General features: G+C 46.4%; 2 protein-coding genes across 3 annotated transcripts in view; both read left to right on the forward strand.

Annotated features, from left to right (window-relative positions):
• Nucleotides 1–17,853, forward strand: part of CASS4 (Cas scaffold protein family member 4) — a gene marked incomplete at both ends in the record, with an annotated part of 36,364 nt that extends 18,511 nt beyond the window's left edge. The window contains 5 exons of the mRNA XM_079719659.1: nucleotides 3,925–4,347; nucleotides 8,848–8,949; nucleotides 10,803–10,886; nucleotides 11,629–12,936; nucleotides 17,443–17,853. Of these exons, the coding sequence (XP_079575785.1) occupies nucleotides 3,925–4,347; nucleotides 8,848–8,949; nucleotides 10,803–10,886; nucleotides 11,629–12,936; nucleotides 17,443–17,853 (2,328 nt within the window). The remainder of the gene's footprint in view (nucleotides 1–3,924; nucleotides 4,348–8,847; nucleotides 8,950–10,802; nucleotides 10,887–11,628; nucleotides 12,937–17,442) is intronic.
• Nucleotides 17,854–23,346: 5,493 nt separating this feature from the next.
• RTF2 (replication termination factor 2) overlaps nucleotides 23,347–25,509 on the forward strand; it is a 42,726-nt gene continuing 40,563 nt past the window's right edge. For both annotated transcript variants that reach the window (XM_079719434.1, XM_079719435.1), the window contains exon 1: nucleotides 23,347–23,465. In XM_079719434.1, the coding sequence (XP_079575560.1) occupies nucleotides 23,397–23,465 (69 nt within the window). In that variant the 5' untranslated portion in view covers nucleotides 23,347–23,396. The remainder of the gene's footprint in view (nucleotides 23,466–25,509) is intronic.

A 25,509-nucleotide genomic window follows, 5' to 3' on the forward strand; every position in this document is an offset into this window, starting at 1 on the left:
TAGGTATCTGGAGACAATTCAATACAGGAATCTTAGGATAGGATTGCAGGGCTAGACACAAATCTGGTTAAAATCCAACCAACAAGATAATAAACCATTAACATTTCAGGTTCTCTTTTCTTACTGAACAGAAGTTACTGGCTTCTTTAACTGGAAAAAAGAATCCACAAGGTAGCAAGTAACTTTACTAAGTCAGGACCTTTAATCAAGACCCTTTATAAGATTCTAAACCTCTCTTCCCTCTAAATGCTTCATCTCTGCTCGATTCTCCAAAGCTGAGCACCCATATTCATGTGAAACCAACTCACGGCACATTGAGGGGACAGTACTAGAGTGGGCAGACTGGCCAGGCCTCGAGGTCCATCTTCTGGACATCTCAGGGGTCATCCTTACTGAAAGCCATCAAAAAGAGTGGCCAGAGAGTCAGAGAGCTTCCTTCTTCTTAGACAGAAACAGGAGCTCTCACCTTGGTGCTGGGTGTCTCTTTACCTTCCAAAGACTTGAACATAAGGCATCGCATCACTCATCCTTAAGCACCCATTAACTAACCAAGTAGCCAGTGAGCACCTACTGTGTGCTGGAATCTGAGGATACAGTAAGAGCAGGAAAGTGTGGCCCCCTGCTCTCCTGGACGTTATGCTCTGCAGGGAGACAGATACCAAATAGATGATCGCCCACTTAATGAATTAAATACAAGGGTCATACATCCTGATATGGAAAGGTGTTAAGAAAAAATAATGGGGAGAACTAGCTGAGTCTGGAGGACTATGGGTAACAGGGCATCCTCTTTCAAGGAAAGGACACTTTAAATTAATCTGGAAGGATGAGAGGGATTTCACGGGGAGCGGGGGGGGAAGGTGCTAACTGTTTTGGGTAGAGGGAACAGCTTGTGTGAAGGATTCGAGGACCCCAAAAGGGCGGCGCTCCTGAGTGGCTGGTGAGGAAGGGATGCCATGAGACTGGACAGGAGAGCAGGGGCCTGGAAGTTTTGGCAGAGTTGGGGCTTCATCCAAAGCGTGCTGGGGAGCCATCGAAGGGCCGTAGGGCGAGGAATGACACGATCAGAATTTGTGTTCCTGGAAAGTCCAGCACTGGGAACAGCGCTGGTAAATACTCAGTAAACGTTGGCAGGAACACAGGGCTGACCCGAGGGGATGCTTCTCAGGATCCCTGGCTGTTAGCTCTAACTCAGCTCTCTGCTTTCCAATTTAATCTCATAAACTCACTCAACCCCAGACAAGTAAGGCTTCATACCATCCCTCTAGCTGAGGATCTGTGGTTCACCATGGATGAAAGAGAAACTCTCCACAGGCAGCGATGACCCTCACTGTACACCAGCCCGTAACTCTTCAGGCCTTTCTTCCTTCTTTGACAAACGAGTTAACAGTGGAGATGCCCCAGGGAGCTAACGCTCCTCCCAAACTGCAAAAACATTTCAAGTTTTCTTGACAAAGATTTTAAAACGAATGTGCCATCCAACAAAGAGCTAATGCACAGGGTATGTTAGCGTGCAAGGAACTGGGCAGTTTCATTCAAGGGTCAGGGTGGGCAGATGTGGAAATGACTCGGACCTCGCTGGTGGGCCGTGAGCAGCCCGGAAGGGGAAGCCCCAGTGATTTCCACCTGCAACTCCCCTCCCACAAATGTGTCTGTGGAAATAACAGGGGGAGTTGCAGATAGTTGGCTATCAAGGTAATCATTTCAGCATTGTTTGTAATCGCTAAAAACTGGAATTAGCTAAAACGTCCCCAGATCAGGAAGTTCGAGTATGGGTCATTCATACAATGGAAAACCATTCTGCTATTTAAAAGGATAGTGAAGAAAACTGTTTATAGGCTGAGGAAGATGTTCACAATCTATTTTTAAGTGGGGAAAAGCAGATTATAAAACTGGATGTATCATAGATTCTTATTATGTTTTTTTGAACATCTTTATTGCAGTATAATTGCTTATAGTGATGTGTTAGTTTCTGCTGTATAACAAAGTGAATCAGCTATATGTATACATATATCCCCATATCTCTTCCCTCTTGCGTCTCCCTCCCACCCTCCCTATCCCATCCCTCTAGGTGGACACAAAGCACCAAGCTGGTCTCACTGTGCTATGCGGCTGCTTCCCCCTAGCTATCTATTTTACATTTGGTAGTGTATATATGTCCATGCCACTCTCTCACTTCGTCTCAGCTTACCCTTCCCCCTCCCCGTGTCCTCAAGTCCATTCTCTACGTCTGCGTCTTTATTCCTTTCCTGCCCCTAGGTTAAAATATAATTGTTACTCTAAGTATGTATATGAACATGTAAGTTCAAGAAGAGGTCTGGAAAGACACAACCAAAGAAGTAACAGTAGTGACCTGTGGTTGGTGGCACTGTAGGTGTTTTTGGTTTTTTCTATTTTCTTATCATCATTTTGTATTCTTTCTTTTATGAACTTTCATCGCATTTGTAGCAAGGAAAAAAAGGCTCATGTACAAAAATGTGCATGATCTCCTAGGATCTCAGCTGCTGTAGATTTTATGGAGGATTTTCAGTGCCTATTTGCCTGCAAGGAGGATTTGATTCTACTTAGTCTTCTCAGATATACATGCATGTGTTTCCCCAAATCCACAGACCCTATTGTGGGTTTAAGATGGTATTTTTCAGCAGTTGGCCATCCAATTCCATTTTTGTGACAGAAAAAAAAACATTATTATGCAAAAAAAACTGCATCAGTTCTCAACCAATGTAATGGGAGGATTGGTCGTTTTTGCTTTATTTATAAACTGTATATATTAGGGGCTAGTGGGTATAAAAAGTATAATTAACTAAATTTGATTTTTTTAAAAAGGCAGCCGGAAGGATGTATACCAAAATGATGTAAATAGTTACCTCTGAGTGGTGGGATTGTAGGTAATTTTCATTTTCTGCTTTTTGCTTCTCTACATTTCCTAATTTTTCTGTAATGCATTGATATAATAAGGGAAGGAGGCGATTACTTTAAAACCCACAGGAACAAATTGCATTCTTTTATTTACAGCAGAAAATTCCAGTAAGAAGGGGTTTTACCATTGCTGTCGCTACAACAGGTGGTTTTTCTTTTTTTGGAGGACTGTGTGGCTTACAGAAAGGGCAGGGGTCTGAGAATTAGGAGACTGCCCGTGTTTTGATCCTGGCTGTATAGACTAGTCACTCACTCCCTGCGTCTTTGTTTCATTGCACGTGAATAAATGAACATTGATGGAGCCTCGCCTATGCGCCTGGGTACGTGCTTGATGCTGGGGAGAGAGCAGCAAATCGAGTGAGATCTGGTCCCAGAAGTCATGGAATTTCTAGTTCCAGTCAGGAGAAAAATAACAACTAGGCAAAGAGCAGTAGAATCATTTTGACACTTTACAGCCAAGCTTTACTGAGCACTTAGCAAATGCCAAGCACCGTTCAATGAGCTTTCTACACTTACCAACCCATTTAACTCTCACAATAACTCCATCAGGTAGATAGTACTATTATTCCCAATTTACAGACAAGGAAACTGAGGCCCAAAGAAAGTAATTTAATTTGAGCTAATTTAAGTAATTTGAGCTAATTTACTCAAGGGCACACAGCTAGGAAGTCACAGAGTCAGGATTTCAACCCAACTCTGTGCTAGGCTGCCCTCTACCATATAACTAGGGGGGTCATAAATTAAATCAAGACCATGAGAGGGGAGAGACTGGACCTGGTCTCAGGGTGGAGGTAATACTTCCTGGAGGATCTGACATTTCACCTGAGACCACGCCCCACACTCCCCGAGGATGGGTAGAAATAAATCAGGCAAACAGCAGGGACAGGGCCTCTGGGGTCGAGGAAACAAGATAAATGAGCAGCTGTGACTGGGTGCTAAGCGAGTGGTATGGCTGCAGTGGTCATTGGCAATGATAATGACCGTGAATTCTTTCTCCCCTGCCCCCAGATGCTGTTGGCCAGGGCACTTTATGACAACCACCCCGACTGCGCAGATGAGCTGGCTTTCTGCAGAGGAGACATCCTGACCATTCTGGAACAAAATGTGCCAGAAAGCGAGGGCTGGTGGAAGTGTTTGCTTCACGGGAGGCAAGGCCTGGCCCCTGCCAACCGCCTTGAAATCCTCGTGGAGGCCTCTGCCGACAGGCCCTGTCCCCCTTTCCTGAGAGGCCCGGAAGATGCTTCCACCAGCTCCCAGGAGACCTATGAAGTGCCCACCCTGCTCAACCCCTCATCTCCAGGCCCTGTGTACGAGCAGATGAAGAGCTGGGTGGAGGGGCCTCCACCTCCCACAGTCCAAGTCTATGAAGTCCCTAACCCACCTGCCAGCGCCAGAATCGTCTGTGAAAAGACTCTAAGATTTCCAAAGCAGGTAAGCCTGTTTCCAGACAGAAGAAATAGGTCAAGGGGTACATAGCACCCAGGGGCTTAACTACCCTTGAATCGTGGGTGTCCGTCAGGAGATCAAACATACAAATGGGAACCAGATGGCCGGGGTGAGTGGATGAGCTTGTGTTTGGCGCCCACTTTGGTTGTCACTCTGGGTACCTTGGCGGTTCCTGGCTCGCCAAGACACCCACACTTTGCAGGAAACTAAGTGCTTAGTCAAGCTGTGTGTGAAAGCATCTCAACATTCATGGTGGTCTTTTTTTACACCAGGAACACTAGGATGGCTAGTGGTAAATGGAGGGGTTGAATTTCCATGGGTCAAAGGCAGGAAATCACTCATCAGATTTAAAGTATGTATTCCTTTCAATCCAGAAACTTTACTTCCAGAATTGCTGCAGAAATATACGAGAAGGCAGAAATAGATCTGGATGAGGAGGCCATAGGCACTATAGCATTATTTGTTACAGGGAAAAATCCAAGATGCCTAAATGTGTGTTCATGGGGTATTTGTTACATAAATTTCAGCATAACCCTATGATGAGCTACTATGCAGTTGTGAAAAAAAGATGAAGCAGTCCTATAAAGTATTTATAAGTGGGGACAAAGAACCATTTAAATAAAAACCAACCTAACAGAGAAAAACTCAAAAAAAAAATTGTGCATGTATGTGTGCATTGAAAAGAATACACACCAACAGTGGTTACCCTTAGGAAGTGGAACTGGTTAAGGAGAAAGTGAAAGAAGGCATTAAGCAGGGACCTTTATTTTATTCGCTCCTGTGTCCCCAGCATCTGGGACCATGCCTGGCATGGGGTGGGTACTTGATAAATATTTGATGAACAAAGAGACTAGGAAGTTGATTTGTGCGTTATGTAGAGCGTGTGTTACATCTGTAATTTTTTTAAATAACAATTTTTTAAAAACGGAGGAAAAGAAGCGCTCAGTAAATGCAGAATGAAACTTTTTTTTTTTTAAAGAAGGAAAGGAATTAAAAGAAGAGAAAAATAATGTACTGTTTTTCCCCAAGCCCTGGCCTTCATGAAGTGTTAACAATGTAGAACAGAGTTGCATGGTCTTCAGTCACTGCAGGCATTTCCTGCCGTCACACACTTTGCTTTCAGCTCAGATGACACATCCCACCCGGCCCCAGCTCTGCATGGAAGTCCCGGCGAGGTCCGTGTCCAGGAAGGGCCACTCCTCCCATGTATGTGCTGGCCCCCACCTCCCAGCCCCCCGAGCAACATCCCACCTACCCTGCAGGCCTCCTCCACACTAACTTCTTCAAACAAGAAGGTGTTGATTCCTTAAGAGATTTTGCGTACTTCAGATTTCCTAGCTCCCGGGGGCCGCCAGGCAGAGAACCAGCTGTTACACAGAGCAGCTGCCACCCGTAGGCACTGGCTGCAAACACCAGAAGGAGGCAGCTGAGTCTCCAGCAGCCATCCGTGGGGTGGACCCCAAGTCACTTTTCGGGAACAACTGGCCCAGATCTAGGCCTGGCACACTCAACTGTCATCTGAGCAGCTGACTCGGTGCTGGCTTCTCTGAGAACAACGAGTGGCCTGGGCTGAAGTTAATTGAGTTGCTTTTCAAAGCCACTAAAAGAAACAAAAAAAAAAAAATCAAAGGCCCCCTAAAAGGACAGCAGCTGCAATGTCCACTGTTCCCCGGGGATCCCAGACCCCCAGCGCAGTGCCAGGCTCCTGCAAGATGCTCTGTAAACATTTACGGAAGGAATGAAATGACCGGATCCAACCTAAGGCTTCACAACCGTGGACTCACTGTCAACTCCTAGACTGACAATGGTATGAAAGGAGAGATGAGTTTACCATCCTAACTCAGAAAAGGGCCGGGGCATTAGCTGTAACATTTGTCCTTGACACGAAGCGTGGAGCTCTCACTGGGGCAGGCTGCGGCCATGGACAGAAACCACGGCGGCCAAAGGGGAATTTAGAAGCGAGGGATTCCTCATCACTCAAGCAGGTCTTGCTGTGGCCCCAGTAAAACACCTGGGGAACTTCCCTGCCTTTCACTCCTGCTCACTTTCCCTCCATCGCTGCCCTGTCGATAGTTTTCCTCCCTCCCCCCTCCCGTTTTTATTGCCTTCTCCGTGCTTGGGGGTCTTTTAAAGCAAGAGATGCCATCTGTGGCTTAGAAATCAGGAGACCAGCTTCACTTGGCTTTGGGGGCAGCCACAACTATGCTGGGTGATTGGAGACATCCCAGCACCCCTCTGGACTTCTCTTTCTTGCTCTGTATCAAGAGAAGGTGCGGGGCTTCCCTGGTGGCGCAGTGGTTGAGAGTCCGCCTGCCGATGCAGGGGACGCGGGTTCGTGCCCCGGTCCGGGAAGATCCCACGTGCCGCGGAGCGGCTGGGCCCGTGAGCCATGGCCGCTGAGCCTGCGCGTCCGGAGCCTGTGCTACGCAACGGGAGAGGCTACAGCGGTGAGAGGCCCGCGTACTGCAAAAAAAAAAAAAAAAAAAAAAGAGAGGGTGGGGCTCCATCATTTCTAAGTTCACCTCAAGTTGTATCTTTTGGTGATTCTGAATAATTTTGCTTCTTCCTCTACTACAAGAAGGAAGGAGCTAGAAGAATGCAAGATGATAATCAGTTAAGAATCTTCTGATTCACAGAAAAGGCAGACATCTTCTCCCCGTTCGGGTAATCTAGCGGTGAGCCTTGAGTCTGAGACCACCCAGAAAATATTACATTCTGAGCAGAAGCGGACATTGGTAAAACCAAGCACGTCCAGCCATTAGCTTTGAGCTGTTTTCTGATGGGCTGTTCACAGGGTTGGCACACGGCCCGGGGGACCCATTTCAGAGATTCCCCGGGTTGAGTATCTCTAGATTAAGGTTGGCCAAAAATCAAAAACCAAGAAGGTGGAAATATGTCACTTGTCTCAAGTTGTCCTAATAAGGGATTCTCCGTCTTTCTAGCTGGAAGAGACCCGTGTAGATTAGAACAACTCTTCGCTTTAAAAATGAGGAAATTGATTCCCAGGGAGGTGAAAGGCCCATCCAGGGTCACACCCTGATGAATACCAGAGACCAAAGTTTCTTTGTTGTGTCTGTCTCTGTCTACACCCCTGGACTGACAACACCCAAGGCAGAGCCCTTGGCCTACCCTTGATCTTGTTCACCTGGCTCTGTGGCTGACGCTATCTGTTTTGTTTTATTGAAGTTTAACCTATAGATCCTAAGGGTACATAGTTCATTCGCTAGTATCCGGATCTAGAAAAAGAACGAAACTAGCATCCCAGAAGCCCCCTCCCGCCTCTCCCAGCCACTTCCCCCCAGCGTAACCACTGTCTTGAGCTTTGTTTTACTTTTTATTCCGACTTCCTTAATATAACATGCCGGCCTCTCTTAAAAAAATAATAAAATAAAATGACCGTACAAAGAAGGTATTTGATTTTGGTTTCAATTCAGAGAGGGTAATCTTTTGTATTTCAAGTAAAAAGGTTAGATTTCCTGATGAAATTGCTTTTAGACCCTCTAGTTCTCGAACTGTCCTCCAAACCTTTCAAAACCACGTTTCTCAAAACAGCTTCCTTAACTGACTGCCGTCTACATTTTCCAAGAAACACTGGGCATTTTTGAACTGACTCCTTTCCACCTAAAATTCCAAACACAGGAAAGTCCCCATGTAGCCTGTAGGTTGTCTCTTGGGCAAGTGTGACCCACAAAGGCAGCTGCATAAATAAAATGGACCTGTGGTGATTGGGGAGTGGTAGGCAGTGGAACCGCATTTGGACAGGCTCTGCAGTGGGAGAGAGCTCGGTGTGTTCCAATAAGGAGGTGGGGTGGGCAGGGAGGAAGGCAGGTGACGGCTGACAACTGGGGACACACCGTGCATAGTCCCTGGGGTTGGGCAGGGCATGGCCTGCAAGGAGCTTGGAATTAACCCAGAGCATAATGGGGAACCATTGCTGAGTTTGTCCTAGACAGATCAGCCGAAGACCAGCAGGGACCAAGTCCGGTTTACTAATCTGCGGCAGTGTAGGGGATCACAGAGCGGAGGATCAGGCAGCACCTGTAAAGCCCCCCTGCCTGCCTCATTCACGGCTGCATCCTCAGCACCATGAGACAAACATTAATAACCCAGCATTCAAATCACAGCCTGGGGTCCCTAGAGAACATCAGAATCACCCGGGAAACTTGATGATCCTGCAGTTTTTCAGTTTCTCCATCAAGACTCAGAAATGCTATACAGCGGACTCGGAGCCCAGGAATCTGCATTCCAACCTGCTTCCCAGGTGAGGCTGATGCAGGCAGCTATGGGCCAGCATGTGAGGAAGACTGCCCTCCACCATGGACCTCCCCAACAGCGCGTCCTGCTGTTCCCAGTCTCAGAGCGAAGGGTCTCCAATTAGAGGTGCCCAGAGAACGTCTCAGTGTGTCGGAGCTGCCTTTGCTGTCTCATGACCCGTGGACTCAGTGGTGACATCTCTTTCCCTCAACTCTTCTTTCTCTCCCCAAGGCCCTCTTCACAGTTCCCAGACCTGCTCGCACCTCATTGCCAGCTCTGCCTTGCCAGGTGTACGATGTGCCTGCCCAGAGCCGGTGCCTCCCAGCCCTGAAGGTGAGTCTCAGCCGTGGCCCTGCTCTTCCCACACCTCTCCACCCATCGTGGGGTCTCAGGGTCACTCAGACCCTGCATTTCAGCTTTACCACTGAGATATCTCCTGGAGCATCAGTCCTGACTCCAAAGGACACATCTCCTCTCAGAGACCAGCTTTGTGCCCAGGGAGCCCAGACCTCCTCAGGAGAATAGTACTACTATTTGAATTCTGAATATTTAAAACTTTTTTACTTTTCATTTGTAATAGATACTTTATATCCATGCACATGTACACACACAAACATACACATACACATATCTGCACTTCTTGGGTTTTTTTTCCGGTTTCCAAAGCACTTTTACTTTGGCAGGCGTGACCTTTGTTCCCCTGCAGTGCGAGTGTGGAGTCTTTTTTTAAAATAGATCTTTATTGGAGTATAATTGCTTCACAATACTGTGTTAGTTCTGTAGTACAACAAAGTGAATCAGCCATCTGCATACGTATGTCCCCATATCCCCTCCCTCTAGAGCCTCCCTCCCACCCTCCCTATCCCACCCCTCTAGGTCATGTGCTATGCTGCTGCTTCCCACCAGCTAACTATTTTACATTTGGTAGTGTATATATGTCGATGCTACTCTCACTTCGCCCCAGCTTCACCCTCCCACCCTGCGTCCTCAAGTCCACCCTCTATATCTACATCTTTATTCCTGCCCTGTAACTGGGTTCATCAGTACCTTTTTTTTTTTTTTAGATTCCATATATATGTGTTAGCATACAGTATTTGCTCTTCTCTTTCTGACTTACTTCACTCTGTATGACAGACTCTGGGTCCATCCACCTCACTACAAGTAGCTCAATTTCATTTCTTTTTATGGCTGAGTAATATTCCATTGTATATATGTGCCACATCTTCTTTATCCATTCATCTGTCGATGGACATTTAGGTTGGTTCCATGCCCTGGCTATTGTAAATAGAGCTGCAATGAACATTGTGGTACATGTCTCTTTTTGAATTATGGTTTTCTCAGGGTAAATGCCCAGTAGTGGGATTGCTGGGTCGTATGGTAGTTCTATTTTTAGTTTTGTAAGGAACCTCCATACTGTTTTCCGTAGTGGCTGTACCAATTCACATTCCCACCAGCAGTGCAAGAGTGTTCCCTTTTCACCACACTCTTTCCAGCATTTATTGTTTCTAGATTTTTTGATAACGGCCATTTTGACCGGCGTGAGGTGATACCTCATTGTAGTTTTGATTTGCATTTCTCTAATAATTACTGATGTTGAGAATCTTTCCATGTGTCTCTTGGCCATCTGTATGTCTTCCTTGGTGAAAAGTCTATTTAGTTCTTCCACCCATTTTTTTTTTTTTTTTTTTTTTTTTTTTTTTTTTTTTTTGTGGTACGCGGGCCTCTCACTGTTGTGGCCTCTCCCGTTGCGGAGCACAGGCTCCGGACGCGCAGGCTCAGCGGCCATGGCTCACGGGCCCAGCCGCTCCGCGGCATGTGGGATCCTCCCGGACCAGGGCATGAACCCGTGTCCCCTGCACCGGCAGGCGGACTCTCAACCACTGTGCCACCAGGGAAGCCCTGAACTACCGTTTTTAACTGCAGCTGCAGCTAATTCTCTCTATACTTTGTCCCCACCTTCAATCGAGGAGTCACCTTTTCTAAAGCACAGAGTCCACTGTTGAAAATATACCCAGTAGAGCACACACTTCCACCATAAAATCATCATGACTGAAATCCCCAAGTCTTCAGTGATTTGTGTTTTCATTTGGAAAATAGAAAAGAAACGCTGGAGTGGAGAGAGTTTGTGATGTGCAGCCATCAGGAGGGAAACATTCAAGTTGTCCTTCTTTGCGGTCTTTCCCCAGGAGCCAGGGAAGCAGCAGCAGCTATATGACATCCTCCCCAGCCCCCCAAAAGCAGCACTTGGTCCCCCTGCCAGCCAACCAAACGTAAGTATGACGGGCGCTGAGATCCGATGCTATGCAAACCTGAACGGCCTCTGGGAAATGTTGTTTGCTTGGTCAAAATTAGGAATGCAGGGCTTCCCTGGTGGCGCAGTGGTTGAGAGTCCGCCTGCCGATGCAGGGGACACAGGTTCGTGCCCCAGTCCGGGAAGATCCCACATGCCGCTGAGCGGCTAGGCCCGTGAGCCATGGCCGCTGAGCCTGCGCGTCCGGAGCCTGTGCTCCGCAACGGGAGAGGCCACGGCAGTGAGAGACCCGCGTACCCCCCCAAAAAAAAAAAAAAAACAAAAACCTGTGCCCAAGGTGGCAACTCAGCAGTGTCACGAAGGATGCATAGGAGTTTGTTAGACGGAAAGCAAGGGGTTGGGAAGACATTTAGAGCAGCGGAACCAGTTGGGGCAAAATTAAATATAGGGGTTCAAGAGAGCATTCTGTGTTCAGGGGAAGGTAAACAGCAAGAGGAGCTGGACCTTTAAGGAGGGTGGTGGCAGAAGCGGAGAGCAAGGAGGCTCAAAAGGAGGTTGGAGCCCGACTGCGAAGGGCTTGCGTGATAGCAGCAGTGGGCAGCCACAGGAGAAGCTGAGTGGGGGAGCGTCGATCAGATTTTTGAGAAGCACAGTGCCCAGCACTTGGTGGGTCCTCAGTATAATACACATGTGTCACCTGAGTCGCTCATACTGTCTTCTTGTTGCTCCTAAACTGGGTGACTTTGTGTGGTTTTTCACAGGAGCAGAGTGTTCCCCTGATGTCAAGCATTGCCTTAAGGAGAGGCAGCTGCAACACGTTGCCAAGCCCTCAGACATCCGAATGGATTTATGACACGCCAGCGCCTCCGGAAAAGGCTGATGTAAGAAACGCATCTCTAAGCAGCTTTGTGGAAAAATCGGGGCACCGTGCTCTCCCCGGGTACATGTCCAGTTTTCACAGCCCTCAGAACAGCAGAGCAAGGACCCTCAGTCCACACCCGTGGAAAAACGTGCCCATGCAGAAAAAACTCAGCCTTCCAGAGATTCCTTCTTATAGCTTTCCACCACCCAGGGATGCATTCCCTTTGGATGAGGGTGTCAGCTACAAGATCCCTTCAAGCTTTCTGATCTACCGAGTGGAACAGCAGAACACCAAGCTGAACATCTACGACGTCCCTAAAGCAGTGCCCAGTGTCCCCCAGGATGGGAAAGACCTGGGAAAAGCCGATGGGCCTTCGGAGAATTCCGTGGACCATAATTCCTCATGGTTCTCCGGACGGGCAGCATCGCCGTCTCCTGAGCCAGACGGCTTGTCCGTTTCCAGTTCTGACAGCAGAGCCAGCGTCCTCTCCTCATGCTCCTCTACGTCTAGCCACTCTTCTAGCTCCTTCTCGGAGGAGTCAGCCAAAGAGCTCCCCTTGGACCTGGACTTGGCCAAAGAGACAGTCACAGCTCTGCAACACAAGGTGGACAAGTCTGTAGCAGGCCTGATGCTCTTTGTCAGTAGACAGTGGAGGTTCAGAGACTACCTGGAGGCCAATATCCACGCGATCCGCAGGGCTGCCGACTGCATAGAGGAATCCTTGAGAGAATTTCTGGATTTCGCCTGCGGCATCCGTGGGACCGCCTGTAACGTCACCGACAGTAAACTTCAGGCCAGAATTAGGGATCAGCTACAGACAATCTCCAACTCCTACCAAATCCTGCTTGAAACAAAGGAAAGTCTGGAGAGCTGCAATTGGTCCCTGGAAGTCCTTGTGACCAACAAAGTCCAAAACAGCCTGGATGACCTGGAGAGATTTGTTCTGACGGCGCGGATGGTTCCAGAAGACATCAAGAGGTTCGCCTCCCTCGTCATTGCCAACGGGAGACTCCTTTTCAAGCCGAACTGTGAAAAGGAAGACCCCGTGCAATTGACCCCAAATGCAGAATTTAAGCTTGCAAAATCTATCCGGCTTCCCCAAAAGGAGATTGAATCATACCAAAGGAATGCTCCTTTTCAGAAACAAAGGGAAGGCGAACACCCTCCTGAACTATTAAAGAAAAATAGGACAAATGTTTGTGAACAGGTGAGTTCAGAGTGGTATACTATAAGGGGACTTTCCATTTTTATCTGGAGTGGTCACCAGTAACTTAGATGATGAGAATCTGTTTTATCGTCTTTGGGGAGACAAGGGTTCCATTTTCCAGAAAATAAAATTCATGGAAGTAAAATTCTAGGTGAGCTCTTAGTAAGAAGTAAGATATGTATCTTAATATTAAGGCAGACAGGATGTCTTCTGGAAATTTTGGGGTTTAGGGCTTACCTCTGATGCTAGGATTAGAAAGGATTTTGAAAACCTTGTGAAACCTGTTCTTTGAACAAAATTTTTCATCTCACCACCAAGTTTCTTTGCATTTTTGACAGTTATAAATTTAGTCATTGTCAATGTGTTTCTTAGAAACAGAAGAGGAACTGTAAACACTCTTCCAAATTGTGCATGGTCCTAGCAGCCTCCAGACTCTAATTACTCTTAGGAATACTTTGCTCCATGAGTCTAGACACTATAGAAAGAGACCCTTAGTTCAAGAATTGCAAGTTGCAGGGCTTTCCTGGTGGCGCAGTGGTTAAGAATCAGCCTGCCAGTGCAGGAGACACGGGTTCGAGCCCTGGTCTGGGAAGATCCCACATGCCTCAGAGCAACTAAGTCCATGCGCCACAACTACTGAGCCTGCGCTCTAGAGCCCATGCACCAAGAGCCCCTGCTCCTCAACAAGCCACTGCAATGAGAAGCCTGTGCACCGCAACGAAGAGTAGCCCCCGCTCGCTGCAGCTAGAGAAAGCCCACACGTGGCAAGGAAGACCCAACACAGCCAAAAAAAAAAAAAAAAAAAAAGAATTGCAAGTTGCAAGAAATGCAGCAGGTAACCTGGGGCCTGTGTCACGGAGATAACTCAGTGCTTTCAGCCCCAGTCTTGGTTTTCTGCTGACACGCCTGGAGGTGCAAGAGCTTTAACACACTCTAGAGAAGCTGGAAATTTGGATATTTTTCATTTCCCAATAAAATTTTGTGTCATTATATTAGGCCGTGTTGGTAGGCAAAATTCAGCCCTCGGGCTGCTGAAGTCTCCTTTGTTGGAAAAAGTCATCACTAGGTAGAACCATCAACAAAAACATAACGAGGAATGCTCAAGTTTTAAAGTGGACTTAAACAGCTATATAATAGTATAAAGACCATTCTAGCTGGTAATTTGAAGGGATTTTATGTTTCAGGAGTTGCCTAACCTAGAAGAGAAAGAAAAACCCATCTTGGTACAAAGGTTGGATAAAAACAAAGACTTAGAAACACAGGTAAGCGATGATGCTGACTCTCCAATACTTCTGACTGACTAATAGGCTTTATCCCCAGGGACGTTTCCTGCTGTGAATAATTCAGCTTTACAGCCCGGACCCACATGGGAGGAGACTTGGTTTTGTGACAGTTCTTCCTTTTTTACAATAGAAGGAACCCTGGAGATGAGCAAGCCCAATGAGCCCCAAAATATGGAACATGGTCCTTTAACCATCAGTGAAATAATTCTCGGTGCTCTGCGAGTTTATCACAGGAGATACTGACATGGCATGAAGCCACACGGACTCACATTCTTGTTGACATTTTTCCCCCTTTGGCTTAAACAATATAAGTTTATGTTCTCACAATTCTGGAGGCTAGAAATCCAAGATCAGGGTTCATTTCTTCTCAGGTGTCTTTCCTTGGCTTGTACATGGTTGTCTTCTCCCTGGGTCTTCACTTGACCTTCCCTCTGTGCGTGTATCTGTTTGACATTCCCTTTTTTTTTTTTTTTTTTTTTTTTGCGGTACGCGGGCCTCTCACTGTTGTGGCCTCTCCCGTCGCGGAGCACAGGCTCCGGACGCGCAGGCTCAGCGGCCATGGCTCACGGGCCCAGCCGCTCCGCGGCATGTGGGATCTTCCGGGACCGGGGCACGAACCCGCGTCCCCTGCATCGGCAGGCGGACTCTCAACCACTGCGCCACCAGGGAAGCCCGACATTCCCTTTTAATGTTTCTGATTACAACAGAAAAAACATTTTGGTCTGGGGCCTGTGTATCTTCAACACCTCTTTGACATTTGATATTCTTCCTTTTTTTTTTAAAATCAAAAATGTTATCATTGTACTTATTTTTCATTGGTCACCTCCTATGAATAGCAAATGATAGTTGTTTTCCATTTACCAATTTTAAAAGTTTTAACTTAAGTAAAAACAGCTGATCACTTAAAAACAAAGATGAAGCTGACCGAAGTTAAGAGGAAGGTAGAAAGGGCGTAATGTGAGAAGGTTTTCTTTGAATAACTGAAGCTTGGGAACCAGTGAACCCATTCAACCACCTGGCTGATGGGGGGTGGGGAGGGCAGCATGGGCGAGAAGGGACAGAGATATCCAATGATGTGGACAAGATTGTTTGCCTTCTCAGAGGCCAATTAAGATAATAACCCAGGCGTCCTGATGCTTCGTTCTGCAAACCCCAAACCCAAAGCTTGGGGCCTGTCAGATTGCTAAAAGTCATGCTATTTTGTTCAGCATGAAGTATGCCTTGGACCAGTGGTTCTAAAACCTGAGAGTGGGTCATAGTTTCCCATAGGGCTTGTTAAAACCCAGAGAGCTGGACCCCACCCCAGCGTTTCTGATTCAGTAGGTCTAGGAAAGGGCCTGAGAATTTTCTTTTCCAACAAGTTCCCAGGTGCTGGAGGTCCAAGGATCACCCTTGGAAAAACCCTGCTTTAGACTGACTGATTCTCAGTGGGGGTGGCAGGGGGACCACTGACCATCAGGTGGACAGTTCTTCATTGCATGGGATGGACTGTTCAGCATCCCTAGCCCCCTGCCCACTGGTAGCCTGTAGTGTTCCCTGGTCAATGTGACAACCAAAAATACCTCCAGAGATTTCCAACAGCCCAGAATAAAAATCATAGTACATTTTTGTTTACCTACAGGTAATACTCCCAAGCTAAGATGCCAACATTCCAATGTCCAGATGGCTGCTCCTCATTTCTAGCCTCTGATGCATTCTTCTCATGCTCCCTGCCCCCCGAGAGTCCATCTCAACCAACACCCCGGTCTTTTTTTCCCTTTACCTGTCTATCTTAATCTGTTTGTGCTGCTACAACAAAGTACTATAGGCTGGGTGGCTTATAAACAACAGAAATTTATTTCTCACAGTCCTAGAGGCTAGGAATCCAAGATCAGGGTGCTAGCAGGGTCAGATTCTGGTGAGAGCCCTCTTCCAGGCTGCAGACTGCCCACTTCTCATTGTACCCTCACCTGGCAGAGAGCAGAGGGTGGAAGCAAGCTCTCAGGCAACCCTTGTAAGAGCACTAACCCCATTCCTGGGGGCCCCGCCCACATGACCTCATCTAATGCTGGTCACCTCCCAAAGGCCCCATCTCCCAATAACTTCACACTGAGGGGTAGAGTTTCATGATATGAATTTTGGGGAGACACAGTCAGACTATAACACTGTCTGAGTGCTTCTGAGCTGGGTGTTTTAAGATCGTAGGTGGATAAGAGTGCACAGTTTAATAGAAAGAATGAGAGTTTCAGACTCGCTGACTAGGCTAAGAGCTCCAGATCTTTATTTTGCTAATAGAGTGACCCTAGGCAGCCTCTTCTCTTCAGGAAGCCTCAGTCTCCTCACCTATAACCTAACAAAGGGGCTTTTTTTTTTTTTTTTTTAACTTTTTATTTTACATTAGAGTGTAGTTGATTAACAATGTAGTGTTAGTTTCAGGTGTACACAAAGTGATTCAGTTATACATATACATGTATCTATTCTTTTTCAAATTATTTTCCTATTTAGGTTGTTGTATAATATTGAGCAGAGTTCCCCATGCTGTACAGTAGGTCCTTGTTTGTTATCCAATTTAAATATAGCAGTGTGTTTGATTGTCACCTGGAGTAGGATTTCCACTAAGTTTGAGGCTGAGAATCTTTCAACAGTGAATAGGCTTTGGTTCCACATTCCAGAAAATAAAATTCACGAAAGTAAAATTCTAAATAAAACTTTAATTAGCAAGTAAGATAAATATTTTAATCTTAAAGCAGATAAGTCAGTATATTTTTATTTCTTCTGGAAATCTGGGGGATTCAGATTTACCTCTGATACTGGAACTAGGAAGGGTTTTTAAAATGCTTTAAAACCTGTTCTTTGAGTAAATTTTAAAATCTCACCATCCAGTTTTCTGCATTTTTTTTTAAAGTTATAAATTTAGTCATTGTCAACGAGTTTCTTAGAATGGGTTTCTAACAGTTTGTAGAGAGGGTTGAATACGATTTTATATGTATCTAATATGAATGATTTTATATATATAATGCAATATATAAAATTATATACCTGAGAGATAATTTATATGTAACAGTGCTTTGAAAACCTTAACATTAACTTCTTAGGCAAATGTTGCACTGTGGGGCTTCCCAAACAAAACCGTACTTTTTCTTACAAAAGGTCTAGCAAATTGAGCAAAAACAGGAAAAGCGAGACAACCACAGCCTGTCGATCGAATCTCTCTCTTATCCGTGGTTTCCTTTCCCTTCTCTAGAATCCTAGCTCCCTTAGCCCCCGGCTTTTGAGTCAGCAGAATCCTGAGAAGAAAATCCGCCTTTCTGAACACAGCCGCCTCTATTTCGGGGCGCTCTTCAAAGCCATCGGCGTGTTGCACAGCAGTCTCGGCAGCAGCCAGCCCCCCGAGATCTTCATCACGCAGAGCAAGCTAGTCATCATGGTCGGGCAGAAGCTGGTGGACACGCTGTGCCAGGAGACCCAGGAGAGGGACGTGCGCAACGAGATCTTGCGCGGCAGCAGCTGCCTCTGCAGCCTGCTCAAGGACCTGGCGCTGGCCACCAAGCACGCCGTACTCCAGCATCCCAGCGCCGCCGCCCTTCGGCACCTCCAGGCCGAGGCCAAGAAGCTGGAGCGGCACACGCAACAATTCAGGGCGACGTTGGAATGAGCCTCCTCCCTCCCTCCTTCTCCGTGTTAACTTCTTCGCTTCAGCTTCACACCCACAACCTGTGCAAGTCTGTGCTCTGGGAAAAGCCAGCCTGGGGATACACCAAGGGGTGGCAACAGCCGTGGTGCCCCAAACCGGTATTACCAAGTGGCTGAGCAACCCCAGGACATTGGCTTATCCCACAGAGAGTCAGGGAAGAGAATCAGGTGTGAACTAAGGACCAAAGTTTTTAGCCTATCATGTAGGGCCAGTGTGTGAAATGAAGTTATAGAAATCAATTTTTATATTGGCTAAATGTGTGCCTGTTTTAAACTCATTCATTCAGTACTTACTTACTGGGTACCTGTTATATGTCAAATTCTAGGTGCTGGGCATATAGCACTGAATCAGACTGAGGCTTTGCCCTCAAGGAGCTTACAATCTAATGGGGAGACAGACAAATGATGAAGAAATACATTCACAATGTATTAGGTGCTAGGGAGAAAATAAGTAGGAGAAGCGGGGAGAGATTATTTTCAAACGATTAATTTCTGTTGCATCTGCTAAAAAATATAATAAGTTTTTCATTCTGGATTAAACTAATTCTGTGAGATTGGTACAAGTTATGTATCTGCATCTTACACCAAAAAAATATATATATATATATTGCTATTTTATCTGAAATTAGTAAAACAGGCATGTTATAAGTAGCAATAAATTTGCAACATAACATGTTCTGTTGGGTTCCCTACTAATTTATTTTGTACATTATAGGTTCTGTGTTGATAAATTCAGTATGTTGGATCATAAAAGGTTTATACCTCAGTGGTCTCAAATGTGTTACCATTTATAATATTATGTAAATACAGTCATGAATTGCAACATCCTTTGTAGCAATCTTTTCTTTGGAAAAGTCTTTGATCCGTGTCACTTGGGTTCTGGTACCAAAGCAACATGTTTACTTGTGTCATTTAAACGCTTCTCCCCAAAGTGTTCAAGGAGCTACAGAAGAGGCCAAGTTCGCATGCACAAGGCTAGCTCAGGAAAAGCAAAGCCAGGAAGTGTGGTATAAACAGGATCCCTATCGCTGGGCACAGATCTGAGCAGGGCCCAGCGCTTCCCCCGCCACCCCCGCAAGTCAAACCACCTCCTCTTCCTCTCCTTGTAGCTGGGGCTTTAGCTTACATTGCTATGGTTACATCATCACTTCAAGTCTTCATGTCTCCTACGTGCACCTCAGCCACAAAGCATCTCCAGGCTGGAAATCACCTGATATGGTACCAGCTCCGGTTCCTATCTGCTACTTAGTAAGCTCTTTTAAATTGTTGACTGCCAAAAGACTAATTATTTTCATTGAGTTAGTCTCGGGGTCCCTAAAGAAGGATCCCATCTTTGTGAGTCTTGGTTCCCTACACTAGAATGGAGAGATCCACATTCTGGGAGCAGCTGTGATCTGTATCAGCTAAGACTCCTTCTGTTACAAGGGATCAAAAACCATATACACTCTCTCTTAAGCAATAAAGGGAATTTATTGACTCAAGTATCTTAAAATAACCCAGGGGCAGGCTGGCTTCAAGAACAGCTGGTTTTAGCAATCCCACTACTGGGCATATACCCAGAGAAAACCATAATTCAAAAGACATATGCACCCCAATGTTCATTGGAGCACTATTTACAATAGCCAGGTCATGAAAGCAACCTAAATGCCCATCGACAGACAAATGGATAAAGAAGGTGTGGTACATATATACAATGGAATATTACTCAGCCATAAAAAGGAACAAAATTGGGTCATTTGTAGAGACGTGGATGGACTTAGAGACTGTTATACAGAGTGAAGTAAGTCAGAAAGAGAAAAACAAATATCGTATATTAATACATGTATGTGGAGTCTAGAAAAAATGGTACAGATGAACCGTTTTGCAAGGCAGGAATAGAGCCACAGATGTAGAGAACAAATGTATGGACACCAAGGGGGGAATGTGGGTGGGTGGGTGGGATGAACTGGGAGATTGGGATTGACATGTACACACTAATATGTATAAAATAGATAACTAATAAGAACCTGCTGTATAAAAATGTTTTTTTAATTAAAAAAATTTTTTAAAAAGAACAGCTCGTTTGGGGTCCTCCAGCAGAATCATCAAGGCCCAGTTTCTCAGTCCCACTCTCTCTGTGTTAGCTCTCATGGTTGCAAGGTGGCTTCCCTGAGTTATGTCCTTCTTGGTTTGTGGTCAGTGGGGAAGAGTCTTGATTTGTGCTTGGACTAGTTTAGATCAGATGCCTGCCCCTGAAAGCGCCATGATGACAGGGGCATGTAATACCCAAGTTGTCCTAGACCTGGAATTCACCCCTACACACACGCACACACACACACACGCACGCAAACACACACACACACGCGCACGCACACACTCCCATGTGTCCCGAGAGAGGTAAGGGGTTGGATCTGACAAGAACTGTGACATGCCTGAGATTTTCTCCTACTTCAAATTCACAAGTTAGCCTGTGACAATTTCATGAATGCTGGGAGAAGACATGAGACTCTGGGGTCAGAGACTATGTTAGGGTCCCCAAGACCAGGTCCAGTGATTCGATAGGAGGATTCACAGGTTCCCACATATAGCTGTGCTCACAGCTCTGAGCCATCACGGTGAAAGGAGACAAAGCAAAATCGACAAAGGGAAAGCACACAGGCGGGTGAAGTAGCAAGGAAACCAGGCTCAAGCTGCTGAGACTCCCCTCCCAGAGGTCACCCAGGACACACTTAATTCCTCCAGCAGCGAGCTGTGACAAACACATGGGCAATGTTGACGGTTAGGGAAACTCTTGAGAGCCTGGCCCCCAGTGCCTTCACTGGGGCTGATCATGCAGGCAGCCTCTGTGTGGCGTGGACCAAAATTCCAGACTCTCCAAAGGAAAGCAGGCATCCAGCATGAATCACATCATTTGTACAAACACTTTAGGCCCTGCACCATCCTTATCAACTCTGGGGATGGTGAAGACCCTCCTCAAATCCAAATTCCTATCCAACCACCAAAGCCAACCTTGCAAGCCGGCCTTTCTAGGGAGATTAGTCAGGCCTGTTATGTCAACTCTCCTGTGCAGTCAAGGGGCTTTTCTTACAGCCTCGCAAGCAGCTTATATTTCATCTTTGCATCACTTCCTCACATCCCTCAAGTCCCAGGGGCAATGCAAAGGTGGGCGCATGTGATGCTGTGCACACAGGGGGTTTGCATCAGAGCCAAAGAAAAAAAACCCTGAACACAGGAAGCCCCAATCTTTTATAGTATCTCTGTAAACCTGACCAAGCTTTGCCTTGGAGGGAGACCTTATCTTTACGATATTGGACAGCAAACAATCCTGCCCTTCTGCTCTGGAGGGAGAGGTTATCTCTGTCTTCCAAGGGAGTTTGTTACAAACATCCTGGAAAAGATAGTCTAGAAAAAAATGTCAAGTCAATGCCTCTGCTCAGAAGATGTGCAGAAACACGAGAGACCCTGGGAGCGCTGTGTCCCAGCTGGAGCCCCTAGCAAAGTTAGCAATGGTGTTAGGAGGAGGGGTTGCTCCAGGGAGACACCAATAAGTGTTTACTCCAGGGGGCAAAATGATGTTTTACACATGAGTGATAACAACAGGATGTATCTATTAAGGGATTACTATATTCCAGACACTGTTCTAATGCTTTAGATGTTTTAGCTCATTTAGTCCTTTAGAAGTGACATAGTCTCCAATAGGTAATGAACAGGTCCCAAATGGTTTCAGAATACTATGTATGTATGTATGTGAGTGGAGAGATCAAGCAATGGAGAGATAGAGCCAAAGAGAGAGAGAAAGACAGAGAGAGAAACACACACACACACACAGGTCTGGAGCTGTATCTATCTATATATATATATTTCTTTTTTTGAGAAGAGCTCAAACCAAGGACCTTTGTCAACAAAGTACAAAACCATTGGGTTTAAAATAATGAAAACTGCTGCTCTTAGCTAAATGTGTTTCCTTCCTTTTTTTAAAAGAGAGCAGTTGTGGGATGAGTTTCCACTGATTAATTCAATAGGATAATTACTTCTGAAAAAAACCTGTAAAGTAGGATAAAATCATATTTTTTAGCTTTCAGCAACTTTTGGCTAAATATTTTTCTCTAATGCCCAGACTTCTGTACTGTTTCCTCTCCAGGTAGGAAGAGGAAATTGTGGGTGGTATGGTGGTGATGGTGGTGGTAGCAACTTGACCTCAGTTGAGTTCAATTTCATCAGGAAGATGGAAATGGTAAGAAGCCTTGTTTAGAGATCTCCTAGTGTGATAAGCACTGTGGACCCAAGCACCCAGTGGCAACTATTTTTCTTAACAAAGCATCTTTTAAAAACTTTATGTTCTCCCCAGGTATGCACCCCATGTCTCCTGAAGCTGCCCCTTTGCAAAAGTTGCCCATTTGTGTAGGTTATTTGCTAATGCCCTTTTCCTTTCATTCATTCAACAAATATTTATTGAGCACCTCCTATCTGCCCAGGCCTCTGCTGATCATTAGAGGTGCTGCAGGGGACAAAGCAAAGGCTCTGCATCATGCAGCTTTCATCCCAGCTGAGGGAGATGGAAAAGCAGGGCCAGAACGGGGTGAGGCGAGTGAGGCACTCTCTTTGGATGGAAAATGTAAGGGGGGCTTCCCCAAAACTTAGTAATTAAGATAAATTATACTTTGATGCCATATTAAAAAAATCTAAATCAATGCAAAAAATCCATGGTGAAACAAGATATGAAAATTTAAATTTATAACATGGTATCAGTGGTGGGAAGTGCAAGGAAGAAATTAAATCAAGGTAGGGGGTAGCGTGATGGAGGAGACGTGCTCTTTTAGATGGAGAGGTCTGGGAAGATGGCTCCGAAGAGGGGACCAGGAGCCGAGTGATGCATCACTGAAGGGAGCTGGCCTGGCAAACACAGGGAAGAGTGTTCTGGAAAGGGAATCGCAAGGTGAATGCCCAGAGTAGACGTACACCTTGAGAGTTCAACGGAGAGGAGGATGCCCCTGAGGCTGGAACTGAGTGAGGGAAAGAAAAGAGAGTGACATGAGCTGAAAGGAGTAGCCAGGGGCCACTTCATGTAAGGCCCGTATAGTCCTGGAATATTCTTTTTCGGGCCCCCCGCGCTGCCCCCCCGGACCCCGCCCCCGGAGGGTGGGGAAGCGATTACGCGGGTGCAGCAGAAATCCAGCGCCCACCCGAAAGACAAAGGGACTGGCTGCCGCGGTGGAGTGGAAGAACGCTCCACACCCTGCTCGGCACGCGAGGCCCAGTCAGCACTTTGCAGCAGCTCCCGTCGCGGGGCCACGCCCAGCGCCTAGCGATGTTCTTCATGGCAACCAGGGCTGGGCAAAAGCCCCGCCCCGCCCCACCCCACCCCACCCCACCCCACCCCACCGCCCCCCACCGCACCCCACCCCGCCGCGATGCGACGGGCGTTTTGCGTCACTGCGGCGCGCCGGAAGTGACTGCTACAGGCGCTAGGCAGCCCGGAAGTTGCAGCTGTAGGGGTTTACTTTGGACTGTGACTGCCGGCTTGCGATGGGTTGCGACGGGGGAACAATCCCCAAGAGGCATGAACTGGTGAAGGGGCCGAAGAAGGTTGAGAAGGTCAGTGACATGGGCCCAGTGGGGCCCGGGGGTAGTGGGGCACGCGGACGCCCCCAGGGAGCGAAAGGAGGTGGGAGGGGGAGCCAGCGGGTTTCCACACGCAACTGTGCTCATTTATCCCTTTTAAAGAACTCAAGACTAACCACAGTATTAATAACGGACCTTTATTTAGTGCGTGCTGTTGCTGTTCACCCGGCAGTTCGCGTAATATGGGGTATCTCATGTAATTCTCAAAACAGCTCTACGGGTACATACTGTCAGAAGACATGGAAATTGAGGCTCAGGAGGAGAAAGTTTTAGAGCTAGTAAGTGGCAGAACCAGGATTTGAAGTCTGTCTGCTGCTAGTAACAGTGATACAAATGGCTGCTGTTTGTTGAGTTTTGTACATACTAACTTCGTTTTCTCAGTGAAGTCTTCTCAAACCGTTACCTATGAAATCAGATCCTCCTCTTTTTTTTTTTCCTGCTGCTCTGCGAGGCATGTGGGATTTTAGTTCCCCGACCAGGGATCGAACCCGTGCCCCCTGCAGTGGAAGCGCGGAGCCCTAAGCACTAGACCGCGAGGGAAGTCCCCAGGTTCTCCTCTTAAAAACAACCATGTACACTGCTTGCAGGTTGATTAATGTTGATCTCAGAGGATGGTAAGCTCCTGGTGGCAGAGCCTGCACCTTTTCCCCCCTCTACAACTACCGCAGCTCCTGGTACAGTAAATATAGTGGATAAATGAATGAGTGAATAATCCCTAATTCTCGCCAGTGATTGGGCAAATTATGTATTATAATTTCCATGCTACTAACAGGGAAATTGAGTCAGTAACGTGACCAGGATCATGCAGCTGGTAGGTAATGAAGCCAGGATTCACATCCAGTTATTCAGGATTTCAAAGTTAGCACCAGTAATTACTTTTTAATAATAGAAGGTGTGTAAAGCACCTAATACAAGTGGCTGGCACATTGTGGATGGTCCATATGAGTCTCCGTTCAGCAGCCAGAGAAGTCTTTTTTAAAGATAAATTCCACATATCAACTGTATTTAAACCACTCTAGTGGCTTCCCATTGTATTCAGAAAAAGAATCCCACAAGACCCTGTGTGGTCAGACAGGGTCTGATGTAATTACCTCATCTTCTGCCCTTCTCCAACCCTTTCATTCTGTTCCAGCTACACAGGCCTTGTTCCTCAACCTGGAGTATAACTTTCTCAACCTGATATGGTCTTCACTGAGATAGTCATATCATTTGGGTTTTTTTTTTTTAAACATCAATCAGTTCTTTACTCAAATGTTATCTCAGTCCACTGTAGCCAAAATACATCTCACTTCTGATCACTCTATCCTCTTCTGCTGCTTTATTTTTCTTTCTTTAAAAAAAAATTATTTATTTATTATTTATTTATTTTGGCTGTGCCAGGTCTTAGTTGTAGCATGTGGACTCTTAGTTGCGGCATGCTTGCGGGATCTAGTTCCCTGACCAGGGATCGAACCCGGGCCCCCTGAGTGGGGAGCGTGGAGTCTTACCCACTGGACCACCAGGGAAGTCCCTACTTTTCTTTATAGTGCTTATCACTATATTTGTTCTTGTCTATTTCCTATATGGACAGGGTCCTTGTACGTCTTATTTCTGCGACCCCTATGATGTGTCTGCCACACAGTAGACACCCAACAAATATGTGGAATTTGAGAGTGAATGAACACCCAGGAGGATGGAGCATACCCTCTGATCATACCTACACGTGCAGACATTAATGCTGGGTAGTTACCACTTGTGTGCGAGAGCTTTTACCCAAAGAGTATTCAGCTCAGTTTTGTTAACTTGTGCCCAGAGCTGAAGAAGTAGCTTAATGAAAGGCTTGGCAAAGAATAGGTGTCAGAAGGGGATAGAAAAGAAAAAGGGTGATCTGAAACAACCAGAGTGCCCAGGCAGGATGGATTTTTATTATCCTTATTCACTCAACAAATACTTATTAAGTGCTTACCGTATACACCATTCTAGGCCCTGAGGATGCAGCAGGAAACAGAGTCCAGCCCTTGTAGAGCTTACATTTTCA

The sequence above is a fragment of the Hyperoodon ampullatus genome (genome assembly GCF_949752795.1).
Source record: "Hyperoodon ampullatus genome assembly, chromosome: 14".
Classification (NCBI taxonomy): domain Eukaryota; kingdom Metazoa; phylum Chordata; class Mammalia; order Artiodactyla; family Ziphiidae; genus Hyperoodon; species Hyperoodon ampullatus.